We start from the raw sequence: 18,646 nt of genomic DNA, 5'->3' as shown, positions 1-18,646 counted from the left end.
CCAGGTCCCCCCGCCTCATTCAGCAGAGGGCCCACATTTTTCCATAGCCTTCCTTTTGTCACCTATGTACTTACAGAATCATAGAATCGTTTAGGTTGGAAAAGACCTTTAAGATCATCGAGTCCAACCTTCAACCATGCCCACTAAGTAGAAGCCCTTATAGAAGCCCTTCTTGTTGTCTTTGACCTCCCTTGCCAGATTCAATTCCAGGTGGGAATTCCAGCTTTCCTAACCTCAGCCCTGCGTGCTCGGACAATGTCTCCGTATTCCTCCCAGGTTACCCGTCCTTGCTTCCACCCCCTGCAGGCTTCCTTTTTGTGCTGGAGTTTGGCCAGGAGCTCGTTGCTCATCCACGCAGGCCTCCTGGCATTTTTGCCCGACTTCCTGCTCGTTGGGATGGACCGCTCTTGAGCTTGGAGGAGGTGACCCTCCAGTATTAACCAGCTTTCTTGGGCCCCTCTTCCCTCCAGGGCCTTATCCCACGGGACGCTTCCAAGCAGATCCCTGAAGAGGCTAGAGTCGGCTCTCCTCAAGTCCAGGGACGTGAGCTTGCGTTTTACCCTCCTCCCTCCTCTCGGGATCCTGAACTCCACCATCTCACGGTCACTGCAGCCAAGGCCGCCTTTGACCTTCGCATCCCCAACGAGCCCCTCCTTGTCGGTCAGTAGGAGGTCCAGCAGAGCACCTCTCCTCGTTGGCTCCTCTATCACTTGGGTGAGGAAGTTGTCGTCAATGCACTCCAGGAACCTCCTAGATTGCTTATGCCCTGCTGTGTTGTCCCTCCAGCAGATATCGGGGTGGTTGAAGTCCCCCGTGAGGACCAGGTGTTACGGAGGCACGCACAATCAAATCCAACAGGTGTTAAAGCTCAGATTTATTCTTCAGCAAAAGTTAGTTGGAACTCCGGTAACATTTTATAAAACCACAGGCTCAATGATGTAAAGAGTATTAATACTACACAGCTGACTTAAGAATCCTTAAGATATAAAAATGATGACTCAAAACGCGCATATCGCTCACCTAAAAGATGATGAGGGCTCTCTCCCTCGAGGAATTACCTCGGGCGGTGCCCCGACCCAAGGGGGAGCCCCTGACTGCAGACCCGCTGCTCCGAGGAGGACTGATTCCAACATGTCCTCTGGCGGGACCCCATTTCTACCCCTGTCGAATCTGATCTGTGGTCATTTAATCGCTATTGGCTAAGAAGGTCACCTCTGTGTACCTGGCACGTCTCGATTGGCCAGTTCAAATTTCAACCTGCGGCCTCTAGGGTTTAGGGTTTTTTTTCCTCTTCTCCCTGCCTGGAGAAGTTTTGTTTCCGGCTTGGGAGGTGGGGGGAGTGTACTGCCACACCAGGGCCTGCGAACGCGAGGCTGCTCCCATCTTATCTGTCTGTAGAGGGCCTCATCCGCTTGTTCTTCCTGGTCGGGCGGCCTATAGCAGACACCCACTAGAATGCCACCCTTACCCATCTTCTCTTCAGTCCTTACCCATAAGCTCTCAGTCGGCTCATCAGCCCTCTCCAGGCAGGGCTCCATGCATTCCAGCTGTTGTCTCACATAAAAGGGCCACTGCCCCTCCTCATCTTCCCAGCCCGTCCTTCCTAAAGAGCCCGTAGCCCTCCATTGCAACACTCCAGTCACGCGAGCCATCCCACCACGTCTCCGTGATCCCAACAAGATCGTAGCCCTGCAACTGCACACGCATCTCTGACTCCTCATGCTTATTCCCCATACTGCGTGCGTTAGTGTACAGGCACTTCAGAGAGGCACCCCCAGCATGTTGACTCCCCAGAAGGGGTTTTGGGGATTTCTCCATAATGGTGCCTTGTAGGCACTTCCTTGCTTACATGCAAATGCTGGAGGTGACCCTGCTTAAGCCCCGTTCTGGTGATTTTGTGATCCCTTCCTGTCACATCAACCCCTGCGCTTTGCTCAGTGACCCTGTCCGTCGCTGCCTCGCAGGGCTGCTGGTTACTCTCTCCCTCCCCTCCTCATTCCTAGTTTAAAGCCCTCCTAATGAGGTCAGCTAGCCTACTGGCAAAAATACCTTTGCCCCGCTTAGTGAGGTGGATCCCCTCTCTCCCAAGCAGACGCTGACCCACAAACAGGGGCCCATGGTCATAGAACCCAAAACCCTGTCACCAGCACCAGCTCCGCAGCCAATTCTTGGCCCGCATTATCAGTGCCCTCCTCCTCCCGCCCTTTCCCCTCACCGGCAGGACTGAGGAGAACACCACCTGGGCCCCCATGCCCTTGACTATCGCCCTCAGAGCTCTGGGGTCATTGCTAGGGGAAACCTGGACAGTATCAAAAGCATCATCGGTGCCCAATTCTCAGCTTTGGGTCTCCTTTGCTACTGAAATTTCAGTTACGGAAGACGGATTGGTACCTGCGCTTCAGTCAAATCAACATTCAGTCCTAATCCTTCCCGACAAAAGGGTCAGGAACTACATCTCCAGCCTTACTTATTGTCCTTTTACCCTTCACATCCTCAAGGCATTGCCTTCTCTAAGGCTCTGTTTTAATCAAGTTTAGCAAGACCAAGCTCGCATCTACTCCATGACCTCTTCATAGCTGTTCCTGGGTTTCCAATGCACACACACAAAGAGAATCAACGGGCTCCGCACATTTTCATCCCTTTGCACGCAGGAGTTCCAGTTCTTTATCACTTTTATTACCAAGTGAGAAAGAAAATGGAGTCAAGATCCTTTTTCTCACAAGAACCTCTTATTGCTCAGAAAGAAGGCTTTTTCTCTTGAAATTCCCCCCCTGCCCACCCAAAGTGACTGGATCCCCAGATATTTCCCGACTTTCCCTATCTCCAAAACGTCCTGTTCCTACCCCAGTCACTATCATTCTTTAAACCACCAACCCCCTTCAACTGCTACATGGAGGAATCTGCCTTTTAGGCTTTGCGATGGGTTGATGGGTTGACCTTGGCCGGCTGCCAGAGGCCCACCCAGCTGCTCTCTCACTGCCCCTCCTCAACAGGACAGGGAGAGAAAATAGGATGAAAAAGTTCCTTCAGGAAATATCCACCTGCCGGATCCACGGGCAGCAGGGAAATACCTGCCCCGGACAGCGTTTTGCCCTTTCTTAAATATGTTTCCACAGGGGCGCCACCAGCTTCGCCGAGTTGCTCAGCTTTGGCCTGCGGTGAGCCCGGTGCCTATCTGGCTGGGACCAGCTGTGTCCGGCACAGGGCAGACCCTGGCCTCTTCTCACAGAGGCCACCCCTGCAGGCCGCACCTGGAGCACTGTGTCCACTTCTGGTCCCCACAATTCAAAAAAAGACGCAGACAGACCGGAGAGGGTCCCAAGGAGGGCCACGAAGATGATCAAAGGGCTGGAGAACCTGCCCTATGAGGAAAGACTGAAGGAGTTTGGTCTTTTCTCCCTTGGAGAAGAGAAGGCTCGGGGGGACCTCATCACAGTATTCCAGTACTTAAAGGGTGGCTACAAAGAGGAGGGAGGCTCTCTCTTCACAAGGAGCCACATGGAGAAGACAAGGGGCAATGGGTACAAGCTGCCCCAGGAGAGAGATTTCATCTCGATACAAGACAGACTGACTACTGACTTCTTTTTTTTTTTTTTTTACAGTGAGAACAATCATCCACTGGAACAGCCTCCCCAGGGATGTGGTAGAGTCCCCATCGCTAGAGGTTTTCAAGGTGCGATTGGACAGGGTGCTAGATAATCTCATCTAGGCTCCCTTTCCCACAAAAGGATGGACCAGATGATCTTTCAAGGTCCTTTCCCACCTGGGCTGCTCTAGGATTCTACGATTCTTCAGTGGATCACTGTTTAATAATAACCCTTTGCTCGCTCTGGTTTGGAGCAAAGTATCGGCAACGTTGCCTGCGAGGCGAGACGTGAATTCCACCAGGCGCCACAGGCTTCTAAAACCTATGGTAATCGCCCAGTCTCTCTGAATGTATAAGACTGTCGTGGTTTCAGCCCAGCCGGTAACAAAGCACCATGCAGCCGCTCGCTCACTCCCCCCACCCCGGCCACGGTGGGATTGTTACCGAAATCCGGAATAAAAGTCCTTAACACCAATGTGAAGTTAAGAAGCAGGCACTTCGTTTATTGCAGCGCTGGGGACACGGGGGATTGCTCCTCCAAAGGCGTGTCCAACTTAGTATCAAAATCCATCAGTTTTTATAGACTTTTTATGTCAGGTCATTGTTACATAAGCTCTTTACATAAAAATGCATGCTATGCTCGCTCTTAAATTTAACCTGTATAATGATTGGTCCTTTGATTATATAACCTTATCAATATTCTTATTTAAAAACAATCATTGGTCAGTTACACTTAGCTCTACTGCTTGGAATCTTTGATACTCAAATCGAGATGGGAAGGGTAAGGGGTTTCCAAACAGCATAACTGGTGTCCATGACGGTTTCCTTAGTTTCTTGAAACAAAACATAGAAAGACCAGTAACTTCCTGGTGAGGTTTCTATGGTTAGCTATTTCAAACTTCAACAATATTAAGGTTCCTATAGTCACACATAACACAGTTCCTAAAGTTTCTATGGCTACATTTCAAACTTAACAATCCTATACATTATGCTTCACAATTTTACTTCTTAATCAAACCTAACTCTTCTATGTGATTAAATTTTGATTTCTTTACCAGAATATTTGCAACAGGATGAGGAGAAAATATAAAGGCAGGCTCGTGGGTCGACATAAGGACTGGGAGGGAACACTCCCCACTTATGGTCACGGGGAAAAGACAGGCTCAACTTGGGGAAGAAACAAAATCAATTTAATTTACTACAAATCAAATCAAAACAAGGATATTAGGAAGTAAAACCAAACCTTAGAACACCTTCCCCACACCCCTCCCTCTTTCCCGGCTCAACTCCACTCCCGGTTCTCTCTACCTCCTCCCCCCGGCGGCGCAGGGGAACAGGGGATGGGGGTTGGGGTCAGCTCGCCACACATTGTCTCTGCCGCTCCTTCCTCCTACAGGGGGAGGACTCCTCACTCGTCCCCTGCTCCACCGTGGGGTCCCTCCCACAGGAGACAGTCCTTCACGAACGTCTCCAACGTGAGTCCTTTCCGCGGGCTGCAGTTCTTCCCGAACTTCCCTGGTGTGGGTCCTTTCCGCGGGCGGATCTTCAGTCACACACTGCTCCAGCGCGGGCTTTCCCATGGAGTCACGGCCATCTTCGGGGGCCTCCGCTCCACCGTTCACCTCCATGGGCTGCAGGGGGACAGCCTGCCGTCTCACCGCGGGCTGCAGGGGCATCAACCTCCTCAGGCGGCCCTCCTCCCCCTCCTTCTTCACTGACCTCGGTATCTGCATGGGTGTTCCTCTCGCATTCCAATCCCCCTACTCCCTGCAGGTTCCCCTTCTTAAATACGTTATCCCAGAGGCACTACTGATGTACTTAAGAAATGATATACTTAAGGAGTGATGTACTTAAGAAGACCACAAAGGTCTTGTGAAATAAGATACCCTTTGTATACATAAGGCATGCCGTGCTAACGACTGTGCCCCTGAAGAAGAACTAAAAGACTGATAAGAAGGGAACATCCTACCCCAGGAGGCGCCTAAAAGTTGAAAAATTGCTAATAGCCATGAAGTCAGCAAAAAATCTTTGATAACTGGAGGAAAGGTAAAGGCGGCAGGGGGAGATCACGACCACCGACTCAATTCAAGACCAAAAGACTTACCCCCCCCCACTCTCCTTGAGCATGCGCTGTAGAATAAAAGAACACTGTACCTTTAATTCAAAGCGGGGAAACTTTAACCCAATAGAAACTGTACTAGATAAGCGACTACCAGTAATAGTTTTGGGGAAGAACTTTGAATATGTATAACTGAACCGTATAAATTGCTTGCCCGTTTAGGCATGAGGTGTGCTAGCTTTGTGGATTACCACCTAGCCCCCATCTTTGCGCAAACATGAATTGGAATAAAATACCTCTGCTCTGTGTGTATATTGGCGTTTCACACACCGAGTAAACGCCCCCACTTGTGGGACAACACTACCACCGTCACTGATTGGGTCAGCCTGGGCCGGAGGCGGGTCCGACTTGGAGCCGGGGGAGCTTCTAGCAGCTTCTCACAGGAGCCACCCCTGCGGCCCCCTCCCCCGCGACCAAAAAAAAACCACGCCACACAAACCCATAACAAAGCCATACCTAGCTTCTTCAAAATTCCCCCGCCCCCAGAAGCGGGAACACCTTCTAGATACCTTAGGGAGTTGATGCAGACAGAACAATAGATGTTACCTAGCTCAATCATTCAGTAAGCAAACACTGCACCAGTGCAGTTTCAAGGAAACATCATATGTCAGTTTCCATCTACTTCAGGTAAACCGTTTCCATCTCCTCCCCGGGAAGACTAAATAAAGGTGAAGTCCTCGGGTCACTTACACGCCCGTGTCACCAAACTTCACCCGATCGCTTGGGGATATAGAAGAGATGAAGACGCCTTCCAGTGGGCGTCTCAGATGCCTCAGTAACATAGGGTTCAAGGGCAACAAAGGATCGCCCTGCTTTCCCATGCCCATCTCCCTTTTCTAATGGCTGCTAAAGAAAGATGAAGTTTGCCGTCCCCCTGTGATGTAGTTTTGGTTTGGGTCTGGCTGGGATGGAGGCAACTTTCCCCATAGCAGCCCTCATAGTGCTGTGCTTTGTAGTTGTAGCTAGAAGGGTGTTGATAGCACACCAATGTTTTGGCTACTGCTGAGCAGTGCTCCCACAGCTGACTTATCCCTTCTAGGAATGCATACCATTTCCTAACTGTGGCCTTTTGGGCTACTCCCTCGGGAGGAGGCGACCCATTGAGGCCTGAGTTTAAGAGAGGGAAAGGGCCCTGTACTATAACATCTTGCGATGTGCGCAGCTTTTCAGCCTCCTTAACCGCTCTAGTGAGGGAAAGGACCCCCTTTTTCCCAATCTGAGTATTGTTCAGTCTCCTTAAATGAAGTGGAAGAGAATAATAAAGGCCTAGCTGGTCCTTGCGGTCCCTTTTGAAACACGCCACAGTACGAAGCATGTGCGGCAAATCCTCATTCCACCCTTAACGGGTCTCGCGGGTGCAACGGGCCTAGTCTCTGATAAGCCTTAAGCTCATCTTTCAAAGTGTTAAGGGCTTCCGTATGTTGCAAAGTCCAATCCCATTTCCTATTCTTTTGGAGCAAGTCATAGAGAGGCCGGGCAATCACTGAGAACCCTGGTATATGTTTTCTCCAGTAGCCCAAAGTACCTAGCAGCTGCTGTAATTCCGTTTTATTGCCCGGAGTCTGTCCCTTTTCAAAAGCTGATAAGAGTGTCGTCGGGTACCGCAACTGCTCCAGCTATCCACCATGCCCCCCAGGAATTTAATTTCTTGTCCAGGACCTTGACATTTAGAAGATGGAATGTCTAGCCCATTCTTGACTAACAGATTCCAGGTGGCCTCAGCCACTTGCCCTACCTGTTCCTTGTTATCCCCACCGACTAGGATATCATCTATATATTGATATATGTGAACACCTGATGGCACTTCCACAGCATCAAGAAGCTTGGCTAAAGCATTGTGGGCAATAGTGGGGGAATGCCTCTATCCCTGGGGAGGCCGATTAAAGGTGTATTGTGTCCCCTCCCAAGTGAAGGCAAACTGGGGTTTGTCCTCTTCCCTTAGGGGAATCATAAAAACCATATCCTTGACACCTAAAGCAGCCATCCATGGGTGGGCCGCGGCCTGTATTGCCGTTACTATTGAGGTTATGCTCGGAACAGCAGCAGTTAATGGTGGGGTATTACTGTTCAATCTCCTATAATCAATTGTTAGTCGCCACCTCCCATCCGGTTTACGGACTGGCCAAACAGGAGAATTATAAGGGGAATGTATGCGACTTGTGTCCTGGTTTCGGCTGGGATGGAGTTGATTGTCTTCCTAGTAGCTGGTGCAGTGCTATGTCTTGAGTTCAGTATGAGAAGAATGTTGATAACACTGATGTTTTCAGTTGTTGCTAAGTAGTGTTTAGGCTAAAGTCAAGGATTTTTCAGCTTCTCATGCCCAGACAGCGAGAAGGCTGGAGGGGCACAAGAAGTTGGGACGGGACACAGCCAGGGCAGCTGACCCGAAGTGGCCAACGGGGTATTCCATACCATGTGACGTCCCATCTAGTATATAAACTGGGGGGGTGGGGGCAGGGGATCGCTGCTCAGGGATTAACTGGGCGTCGATCGGCGGGTGGTGAGCAATTGCACTGTGCTTCATTTGTATATTCCAATCCTTTTATTATTACTGCTGTCATTGTATTAGTGTTATCATTATTAGTTTCTTCTCTTCTGTTCTATTAAACCGTTCTTATCTCAACCCACGAGTTTTACTTCTTTTCCCGATTCTCTCCCCCATCCCACTGGGTGTGGGGGGGGAGTGAGTGAGCGGCCGCGTGGTGCTTAGTTGCTGGCTGGGGTTAAAGCACGACAACTTGTGCTCTGTCTCTTCTCAAGATCGGTAATTGCTTCCGAAATACCCCGCTTGGCAGCGGCTGGCAGCGGGTATTGAGAGACACGGGTTACCTTAGATTGCGGTAGTGCAGGAGCAACCTGCAACGTTTTCACGTGGGTAGCCCCTGCCCCTCTGCCCCCAAAGCTCCACACCCTGCCATTGGGTAGGTACCACTGTTTGCCCGCCAGCACATCGAATCCCAGTATATTTCCCTCATAGGGGCTCAAAGCCACTTCCACAGCAGTCATTCTCTTTTCCCCAGGTAGCCAAAGTTGAGTTCGAGCTATGGGACATTTTTCTGCTGCTCCTGTCACTCCCATTATGTTTATAGTCTTTCTCGATGGTTTAATCCCTAGCTCATTAGCTTGTCGTTTGTTTAAAACACTAATTTGGGCTCCCGTATCAATTAAAAATTCTAAACTTATCCGCCTTGGACCCACAGGAATGTGTATATAAGGCTCCTTATCAGCAGACCATTGGCAAGAATTCACCACGCGCATTGGGCGGCCTGAACCCCAGACCGCAACTTCTAGTTTTTTAGCCCTTCCAACTCCCCTCGCAGTGCCGCGAAAGGGTTCAGTTTCTCTTCCCGAGGGGGCGGGGTTGCTGGCGCTTCCCTTTGGTCTCTAGTTTTCCCCTCCAGCAACTCCACCAGCTTCCGGATGCCGTCAGCGGCCTGCCCGTGCAGCACGGCTCGGGGCGCCCCCAGTGCCAGTGCCTTCCGCCAGAGATCATTCCTTCCGGGATCGTAGTTCCGACCCGGCCGACCCCGGGAAGGAGGCTCAGGCTCCCGGGGGGGAGGCCGTTCGGGGCGGCGTTTACGACTGGCTTGCCGGACCCTCCTGTTACCCTCCGCGCCACCGCTCGGCTCCGCCCATCCCATCTCGCGCCCGTGAACTACTATGCTGTGCAGTACTTCCGCCCAGGTCATCCCGTGCGCGGGCGGGTTCTGCTGATTACGCTCAATGGCCCCCTGAATTCTTTCTCTGAGGGACTGGACGTGTATTTTTAAAGCATCCGGCAGCCCTCTAATAAGGGGTCTAAGGGGTGGCGGGGGGCCACCGGTACAGCCATCGCTATCCCTTGCTGCCCTCTGTCGTACATGGCCTGAACACAGGCCGCCTCTTGCGCTCCCTCCGTTACCTCCGACAATCCCTTTACCCGGATAGTAACAGGTTCTCCTCTCTCCTTGGGGTCCACACCCCCAGCCCAATAGGCTACTCGGGACGTTATCGACTGATCACCCGCCGGTCCGTCACTCAAAAACACTCCCGGTCCCCAGAAACCCCTCGCTTTGTCATCACTCAATAGTATCCGATCTCCCCCAGTTCAAGAAACTCTCCACAAATACTCAGTTTTGGTTTCGCCCGGCTTGTGTGAAAACTTAGCTTGTAATTCACTGAGTTTGGGTCCCGTCCACCGTCCAAGGGGTCGTGCGGACAGCGGCTCGGGGGTTCCCACCGTGCGGACCCGTGTGCCTTTCTGTTTTAATAAGGGGTCGCACGTCCCTTTCCTCCAATTCCTCTACCCCTTCAGAGCTGTTTTCATCAGAGTCTCCCCAAATGTCCCCATCCCAATCCTCAGGGTCCGTGCCCGTAATTAACTTTCAGATTTGGGTAACACTGGGGGGCTTTTTTGCTTGCGCGAGCATAATTTCAATCTTTCGTTCTAATAGACGCGTCCGCTCCTTTTCTCGTTTCAATTCCGCCTTCGAACAACCTATTTCCCGTTGCTTTTTAGAATTATCCTTTGCCAGTCTGTCAGAATCATTATTTTGGTTTTGCGCTTGAATCAAGCAGGCGCCTAGGATGGCACACATACTGCCTTCGCCTTTGCCATCTCGACTATTTCCGCGGCATCGTTCTATTCTCTCCACGACCGCTGCCGGGTCGGACCACTTCTCCTTCGCCCATTCCATACCTGGGGGAGAAGGGCTACAGCCGTGCCTCCGTAATAATTCCTCTATTAACATCATCCTGCCGACTACGCCAATTTAATGTTACGGAGGCTCACACCATCAAATCCAACAGGTGTTAAAAATCAGATCTATTCTTCAGTAAAAAAGTTAGTTAGAACCACGATAACATTAGTGAACCACAGGCTCAATGATGTAAGGGGAATTAGTACTACACAGCCGACTTAAGAATTCTTAAGGTCTAAAAATGATGACTCAAAATACGCATATCGCTCACCTAAAAGATGAGGGCTCTCAACCTCGAGGAGTTACCTAGGGCGGCATCCCGACCCGAGGGGAGAGTCCCTGACTGCAGACCCGCCGCTCCGAGGAGGACTGACTCAAAATGTCCTCCGGCGGGGCCCCATTTATACCCTTGTCGAATCTGATCTGTGGTTGTTTTATTCCCCATTGGCCAAAAGGTCAACACTTCCACGTACTGACGCGTGTCGGATTGGTCAGTTCGGCTTTCAACCTGCGGCCTCTAGGGTTTGGGGTTTTTTTTCCTCTCCTCCCTGTCCAGAGAAGTTTCGTTTCCTGTCGGGGTGGGCGTACCTGCCACACTGGGATGGAGGTAACTTTCCCCATAGCAGCCCTCATAGTGCTGTGCTTTGTAGTTGTAGCTAGAAGGGTGTTGATAGCACACCAATGTTTTGGCTACTGCTGAGCAGTGCTCCCACAGCACGGAGGCTGTCTCTCCAACCACCCCCACCCCCAAAGTCCAGTAAGCTGGGGGTGGGCAAGAGGTTGGGAGGGGACAGAGCCAGGACAGCTGACCCAAACTGACACAAGAGATATTCCACTGTGCTATGGAAGCACCACAGCTGCCGTTCGGACCGACTCTTTTCTCCTACCATATCCCTCCGCACCAGAAAAGGGATATCAACGGGGCCTTAGCACACAGCCATCGATAAAGCGCTCCAACAGGAGTTGGATGCTTCCACCGCATCGCACTGTGCCGAAACCACCCTTGTACGGCATGCCTGTAGCGTCACATACAGTATTTTCTAAAGTTTTAGCAGCAGCCTACGCTGGCTTTACGTACATTTGCGTACCACTTCCAAAAAGCTAAGAGTTTGCTTCCTGCACGACGCACGAGACGGCTAAGCGGTTCCAGCATCACGCTTCCAATGACTGGGCAAATCATTATCTGTCTATAGAACACTGTTAACAGACTGAAACGTTCCACATACTTACACTCCGGGGAGACACCATTTTAACTTGCAGAACTATTTCCCTCAGTAAGACGCACAAGACAGAGGTGATATCCCCATGCTAAATCTTTATTGTGCAACTGCTGCTCAAAGCTTTTATTACCTTCCACAGACACACGTCACAAAAAATTAGACGTCAACAGCGGCTACTAGACTGACGGGCAACAGACGAAATCCATTCAGTGGCGATTTGTACAGGTGCAGCAACTCTTGCGGTGCAAAAATCTTAGCCAGGCGGCCAGCCCAACTGACGGCCACCCAGAATATGTAGATGTACGTGACAGACAGACTGCCCGCCCTCGGGCCCTTCATCCACAACCATCCGGAATCCATTGGTCAGGCCCAGGTGAGCAGCACGCTTCTTGCCAACAATCATGAAATGCCCAAGAAGCTGGAGAAGGAAGCACAAACCCACAAATAAATAAAATAAAAAGCCACACACAAAGAGGGGAGAGGGCAGGAAGGGAAGGACTGAGAGCAGAGAACCACCCAGAGGAACCAGGTAGCCAATTCCTAGCAATTCAACCGTTGCGCTTCAAATTACCGTCTGTCCGCCCGCCTGCAACTGACATTTTCCAAGCAAAGCTACAAAGACCGATTATGCACACTGTGTGTGTGTGGGGGGGGGGGGGGGGGGAAGAGCCACGCAATTTTTTTCAAGCTGGACAGTAACGGACTACAAAACGGCCACAGAAGCTAAGTTTGTCTCCGGGTTAAAGCCCCCATTATATCTTCAGGCAACATAAGCAATTCTGGTGGAAAAGAAACTTTAGGCTGCCTTTTGCGTGGGTTTACAAAGTCTTTGAACTTGACTTTCACAGCCAAGAGCGAAGCATCCAGCACCTCTCAACCAGCTTTGCCCTTCCTCACCCCTGACCTGCCAAAAACCCCAAGCCCTCTTCTCCGTATTAGAGGAAGTACTACTACTCTTACTCTAAACCACGACGACAGGCATCAGACTGCGCTCCAAAACAACGCTGCATTTTGCACCAGAAGTACATACCCAGGGAGGAGCGTTGCTTTATATCGCTACTTTTAGTCAAAAAGCTCAACTCCGTTACAAGCTAGAGGCAAAAGATTATAGCGCCAGAAAACCCACAATAGCCTACTGCGTGTGCCCTATCAAGAGGAAAAGGGGGGATGGGAGAGAGAGTCTAGTAAATTAGGAACTAATTACAGGTACAGTTTAGCCCACAGAAAGCTTCCGCAGTACTTACAGATTCACCAGAACCTTCTGCGTCAGATAACCCGATAATTGGCTCCTCAGGCGTGACTAGGAAAAGCGTCGGAGCTTGGGGCGAAAGATCATGGAACGCGAGGCGCTGGAGGAAGAGTAAACAGTTAAAACGCAATTGGCTTCAGAGAAAGGCAATAGCTTAAGCAAATCAATACGCCCCACTGAACTCGTACAGAAGCAGATTGCCAGATACCCCAAACGCAAGCCGAAACGTTGATTTTTCTTACGCGATATTAATACTTTCTATACACAAAATACAACATATTTACAGAGCCCCCTCCAGAAGTGCACGCAAGATGATGGGGGCAAGGAGACGGGCCAGTACTTCAGATTAGCGACCTCCAGTATGTTTCAATTTGGGCTGATCGTTTCCTAAGCAGTTTTTCTATTCGATGTGGTCCACCACAGAGGCAGGAGACAAACGGCTTAACTGAACCAGCAAAGAGTTTGGTGAAGTGGAAGATCAGCGGCCATTCGTTTTCCACGCGACAGGGAGCTCAAGTATTGAACAAAAGCATAATCACAGGAAGCCTGCAAGCGCCTAGTACGAGCCTGTCTTCTGTATTGCACATAAACCCTACCTTCAAAAGCAGAAGGCATCCCTAACTGTTAATCTTCAGCATTTTAATAACAAAATTATACGGGATACTAACTTAAAGTTAACATCGTGTAGGCAACGGCTGCATTTTTTTCCCCACAGTCTAAGCAGCTCACTCTAGTTCCTAGCACGTTGTGGTGCACCAGCATCCGCGAACCTCGCAAGCATGCTGTTATCACGGTCCCACTTCACCACAGAAACAAGATCTGGGAAGCTTTTGCAGCCCGCAGGATGACCGGTTTCTAGCTTTTTGTTAAGAAAAATAAGAAAAGCTGTAATTCTTTGCTTTAATAATCCAGTTTGGGGGTTCAGAACCAAAGCCTAGCACAGCAGAGCTGTGAAATCTCTATAATGCTGTTACGAGGCACGTCGAGACCTGCATTTCTCCTATGCAGAACTAACTCATCGCGGTCGCTACTCTGGTTTCAAGACTATCATCCCACACGAGGCAGGACCACTCCCATCCCTCGGCAGCAAACTTTGCGCGACTTGCAGTGCCAAAGGGATATCAGGCGGCAGACGTCTGCGGCTGCCACCAAGTGCGTTACCGTCAGAGGCCCTCCTCTACGCACGCGCACGCGCACGCGCGCACGCACACGACGCGGTGGGGCTGGGAACCGAGGCGAGCCGGGCAACACCGGCAACCCGGTACGCGCCGCAGCAGCCGGGGGCGGGGGGGGGGGTACCGAAGAAGCGCGACGTTTTAGGGATGGTGCAGTAGAGAGCGCCACAACCCAGAGAGGCCCCGTCCGTCCCCCGTCCCTCCAGCCACCCACCCACCCGCAGCAACGCCGCCACCCGCCCTGCCGCGCTCCCGGGCACCGCGCAACGGGTCCTCGGCTCAGGGTGCCTGCGAGCGCGGGGGGAGGGGGAGGGGGGGAAGGGAAGAGGAACCGCGCACAGAGCAAAGCCGCGGCTACCTCCTCGTCCTCGTAGATGACGTTGGCGGGGAAGCGCCTTGCCGGTGATCTTTCCGAAGACAGTAGTGGCGCCACCGGGCCGGGCGGCCCGCGCCCCAACAATCTCGCCAGCCACGACAGCGCCCGTTGTCGCCCCCGCGCTTCCTCCGCTCGGCCAGGCCCTCCGCGGCGCCCATTGGGCCGCCAGATCGCCGCCGGCCGATCCCGCGTCTCGATTGGCTGTCTCGTCTGTCGTTGCCGCTTGTCCCCGCCCCCTTGGCGGGTCCGCCCTCGTCGACCTGGCGCTTACCGGGGCTCAGGGAGTTTGCGTGCCCCCGGGGCGCGGAGGGATCCGACCGGGGCGCGGAGGGATCCGACCGGGGCGCGGAGGGAGACGACGTCGGGCGAGCCCGCGGAGGGATCTGTGCCGCGTAGTGCTCTGTGCCGCGTAGTGCTGCGACCCTGCGGGCGGGCAACGAGGTCTCAGAAGAGGCTGTTGTAGCTAGAAGTACTATTTCTTGTTATTTATTACCGCATCAAGTCCACCCCAAACGTGCTTGTGGCTTTTTGGTGCTGCTCCCTCCGGTCAAATGACTGCTTTTGCCGGGGCAGGGCAGGGCAGGGCAGGGCAGGGCAGGCCTTAACTTTTCAGAACATTTCGCAGAACCAACAGAAGTTGCTCTAAATTGTTCCCTGAAAGCCCCGCTCCAGTTGCAGACGTTTCTAAGCTGCACGCCTCCTGGGAGAAAATAAAATACAAAGCGTGTGTTCAGCACTGGTGGCTTGAGGGCTGGAGGGCAGATCAAGATAGGATTTGCGCTAAGCTGGGTAGGAGGCTTTTAGAAAAATAGGCAGTGCCCCCAAAGCTGCCCAAGGGTGGCCTGTGGTGCCCTGTGCCCCCGGGGATAGTGAGCAGTTTGATTGGTCGACACAACTGTATTGTAACATACATAAACCCTGCTTTCCTCTATATCGGGCTAAGGATATCCTTAGCCGCCTTTGTGGCAAGGGCACATTGTCGGCTCACGTTCAACTTGGTGTCCACCAGGAGCCCCCCACGTCCTTTTCTGCAAAGCTGCTTTCCAGCCAGTCGGCCTCCAGCGTATACCGGTGCATGGGGTTGTTCCTCCCCAGGTGCAGGACTTGTGTACGTTCAGGTTCCTCAGGTGGTCTCGAACCGGATCGTTTCCTACGATGGGAGGGACTTTGTTCCCCCAGTCCCTGCCTTGAGGTTCAGGGACTTGAGAGATGTGGGAACAGTGGTTGCCAGCGAAAAGGGAGGGAAAAAGTCGTTGAGTACCTCAGCCTTCTCCATGTCGGTTGTCACTAGATCTCCCGTCTTCTTTATCGGAGGGGGGTGGGGGTGGCGTACGTTTTCTTTACTCTTCCTTTTCTGACCAACGCACCTGTAGAAGCCCTCCTTATGATTCTTCACATCCCTTGCCAAATTCAGCTCCAGCTGTGCCTTAGCTTTCCTGATCCCATCCCTACACACCCGGGCAGCATCCCTGTATTCTTCCCAGGATGCGTGTCCCCGCTTCCACTGCCTATGCATTTCCTTCTTGCGCTTCAGCTCGACCAGAGGGTCCTTCCCCAGCCATGCTGGTCTCCTGCCTTCCTTGCCTGGTTTCTTACGCATGGGGATCGAGAGCTCTTGTGCGCTAAGAAAAACGTCCTTAAAGAGCTGCCAGCTCCCTTCTGCTCCTTCTGCACAGTGGCTTCCAACTCTTCCAACTCAAGACCCTCTTGCCCCGCTTGGTCAGGTGAATCCCATCAGCTCCCAACAGACCCGGCTTCTCACAGGTAGATCCACGATCATAGAAGCCAAAACCTTGAGCGTGGCAGCAGCTACGCAGCCAGGCATTCACCTGTTCAATTCGTCTCCTCCTTCCTGGACCCCTTCCTCTGACTGGGAGGATAGAGGAGACCACCACCTGTGCTCCCGATCCTTTTAACATTGCTCCGAGGGACATATAGTCTCTTGGGAGGGTTCTAAGTTGCCTCGCCAGACCCTACGTGGAATAGTAGGAGCGGATGATAATCTGCAGGGTTCACCAGGCTCGGCAGCCTCTCAGTGACGCCACGAATGCGAGCTCCTGGTAGGCAGCAGGCTTCTCTAGAGAAATCGTCTGGACAGCAAATGGGTGCTTCGGTGCCTCTCAGTAGGGAATCTCCAATTACTAATACCTTGCGTGCTTTTCTGGCGGCGCTGGTTCTAATGCGGGTGGGTGGTTGGGTCAGCGTTGCATGGTTGGCTCGTTCTGGATCCTGTCCGTTACTCACATGGTCTTCAGTCTCCAACCCCAGAGCATCCTGTCTGTTATGTAGGGACACTTCAGGAGATGGGGGAGGGTTCTTCCTTCTACCCCAAGCACAGACAAGCGTCCAGTCTCCTTCATCTCGTGAGTGCCTTGCATCAGTCAGCTCGAGGTTGGATTCAGGCTTACCTTCCTCTTGCGCAGCCTTAAGGCAGGCTGTCGCTCAGCCCGGGACAGCGTACGATACCACGCGTCGATCCCCTGCTCGCGTTCCCGGATACCGCGCTGCCTGTCGAGCTCCTCTTGTAGCATAGTTACTTGTCCAAGGAGATCTTCCAGCTGGGCACGCTTGCAGCTATGACATCCACCGCTGCCTTCGGGTGCTAGGGGGACTTCCAGGTACTGGAGCTCCATGCGGCCCGAGGTCTAGACAGCTATATCAGTCCTTGGGAGGTCTGTTTGGGGGGAGACGTCAGCACAGGTAGGCTGTAGTGCTTCTGTTTGGGTTGCAGCCGCAGCCTTGCAGTTGCGGCAGGTGGACACCATTTTCTTTCAGCAGGTCACCTCGAAGTCCCAGGACAGAAGAGAAAGGGCGTGTCGTGGTTTAACCCCAGCCAGCAACTAAGCACCACGCAGCCGCTCACTCACTCCCCCCCCACCCAGTGGGATGGCGGAGAAAATCGGGAAAAGAAGCAAATCCACGGGTTGAGATAAGAACAGTTTAATAGAACAGAAAAGAAGAAACGAATAATGATAATGATAACACTAATAAAATGACAACAGCAATAATGAAAGGATTGGAATGTACAAATGATGCGCAGTGCAATTGCTCACCACCCACCGACCGGCACCCAGCTAGTCCCCGAGCGGCGATTCCCCGCCCCCACTTCCCAGTTCCTATACTGGATGGGACGTCACATGGTATGGAATACCCCGTTGGCCACTTTGGGTCAGCTGCCCTGGCTGTGTCCTGTGCCAACTTCTTGTGCCCCTCCAGCTTTCTCGCTGGCTGGGCATGAGAAGCTGAAAAATCCTTGACATTCGTCTAAACACTACTAGCAGCAACTGAAAACATCGGTGTTATCAACATTCTTCTCATACTGAACTCAAAACATAGCACCGTACCAGCTACTAGGAAGACAGTTAACTCTATCCCAGCTGAAACTAGGACAGTATCCACCCCTTATTCTATACCATTGACGTCATGCTCAGTTCCCATACCTTTAGTTACATCCTGGTCAGTCATTATCAGCTTTTCCATCCCTTTGAGACATATGAACAATGATATATATATATGTATACATACACAGAGATATCATCCCTTTAGTTTATGTGTTATGTTCATTAAATGTTCGTTGAGTTTATTTAGTTCCTGACTCTAGGCTCCATCTGTCATACCAGTCTTTCTGGGCAGGAGGAATGGTGCAAAGTCCTCTCAGTCGGTAGAGCAGAGTTGGGCTTCAGTGCAGTGTGACGAGCAGTTGACATTGGACGCAGCAGGAGGATGGTGTGCACCGTTGGATTGTTGCATGCTGGAGTCAGTTCTGGTTCCATCACTACTGCGTTTCATTCAGTTTTATCACAGTTTTTCTTGCTTGATCTAGGTGATTCTTACTATAGTACTATGGATATAGCATATAACAATTATAGTAATGATAACATACAGTAGCAGGGTTATATAGCAACTAATATCATACAGGTTAATTCTGGCTATTCTCACCTAAAATTAAATCCCCTTGAGGCACACATCGAACTTCCCCATCTTTTCGCATCACCCACCAAGTGCACCCAGGCCCTTGAGCAAAAGCAATCCCACGAATGGGTTTACCTTTGCCTGAGGCAGGAGTAACCCAGACTGTCTTCCCTAACATATTTTTTGTGTGCACTACAGGGACTTTATCCCCTTCTACAGTACGTAAAAATTCTGACTGGGCAGGGCCACCCCGATTGGCAGATCCTCTGGTGTTGACAAACCAGGTGGCTTTTGCTAAATGTGTATCCCAATGTTTGAAAGTTCCACCCC

The 18,646-nt window shown here is 51.7% G+C and overlaps 1 protein-coding gene across 1 annotated transcript; it reads right to left on the bottom strand.

The window, feature by feature from the left end:
* Nucleotides 1-11,679: 11,679 nt before the first annotated feature.
* LOC121232926 (histidine triad nucleotide-binding protein 1-like) lies at nt 11,680-17,037 on the bottom strand. Its single transcript, XM_041121423.1, is given in 5 exon segments — nt 11,680-12,022; nt 12,849-12,953; nt 14,387-14,416; nt 14,418-14,680; nt 16,866-17,037. Coding segments are annotated over 5 exon segments (735 nt in total). The 3' UTR covers nt 11,680-11,857.
* Nucleotides 17,038-18,646: the final 1,609 nt, after the last annotated feature.

Source organism: Aquila chrysaetos, assembly GCF_900496995.4.
Source record: "Aquila chrysaetos chrysaetos chromosome W unlocalized genomic scaffold, bAquChr1.4 W_unloc_2, whole genome shotgun sequence".
Taxonomy (NCBI): domain Eukaryota; kingdom Metazoa; phylum Chordata; class Aves; order Accipitriformes; family Accipitridae; genus Aquila; species Aquila chrysaetos.
The sequence above is the reverse complement of the archived record's forward strand: the minus strand, read 5'-3'. Positions and strand labels throughout refer to the sequence as shown.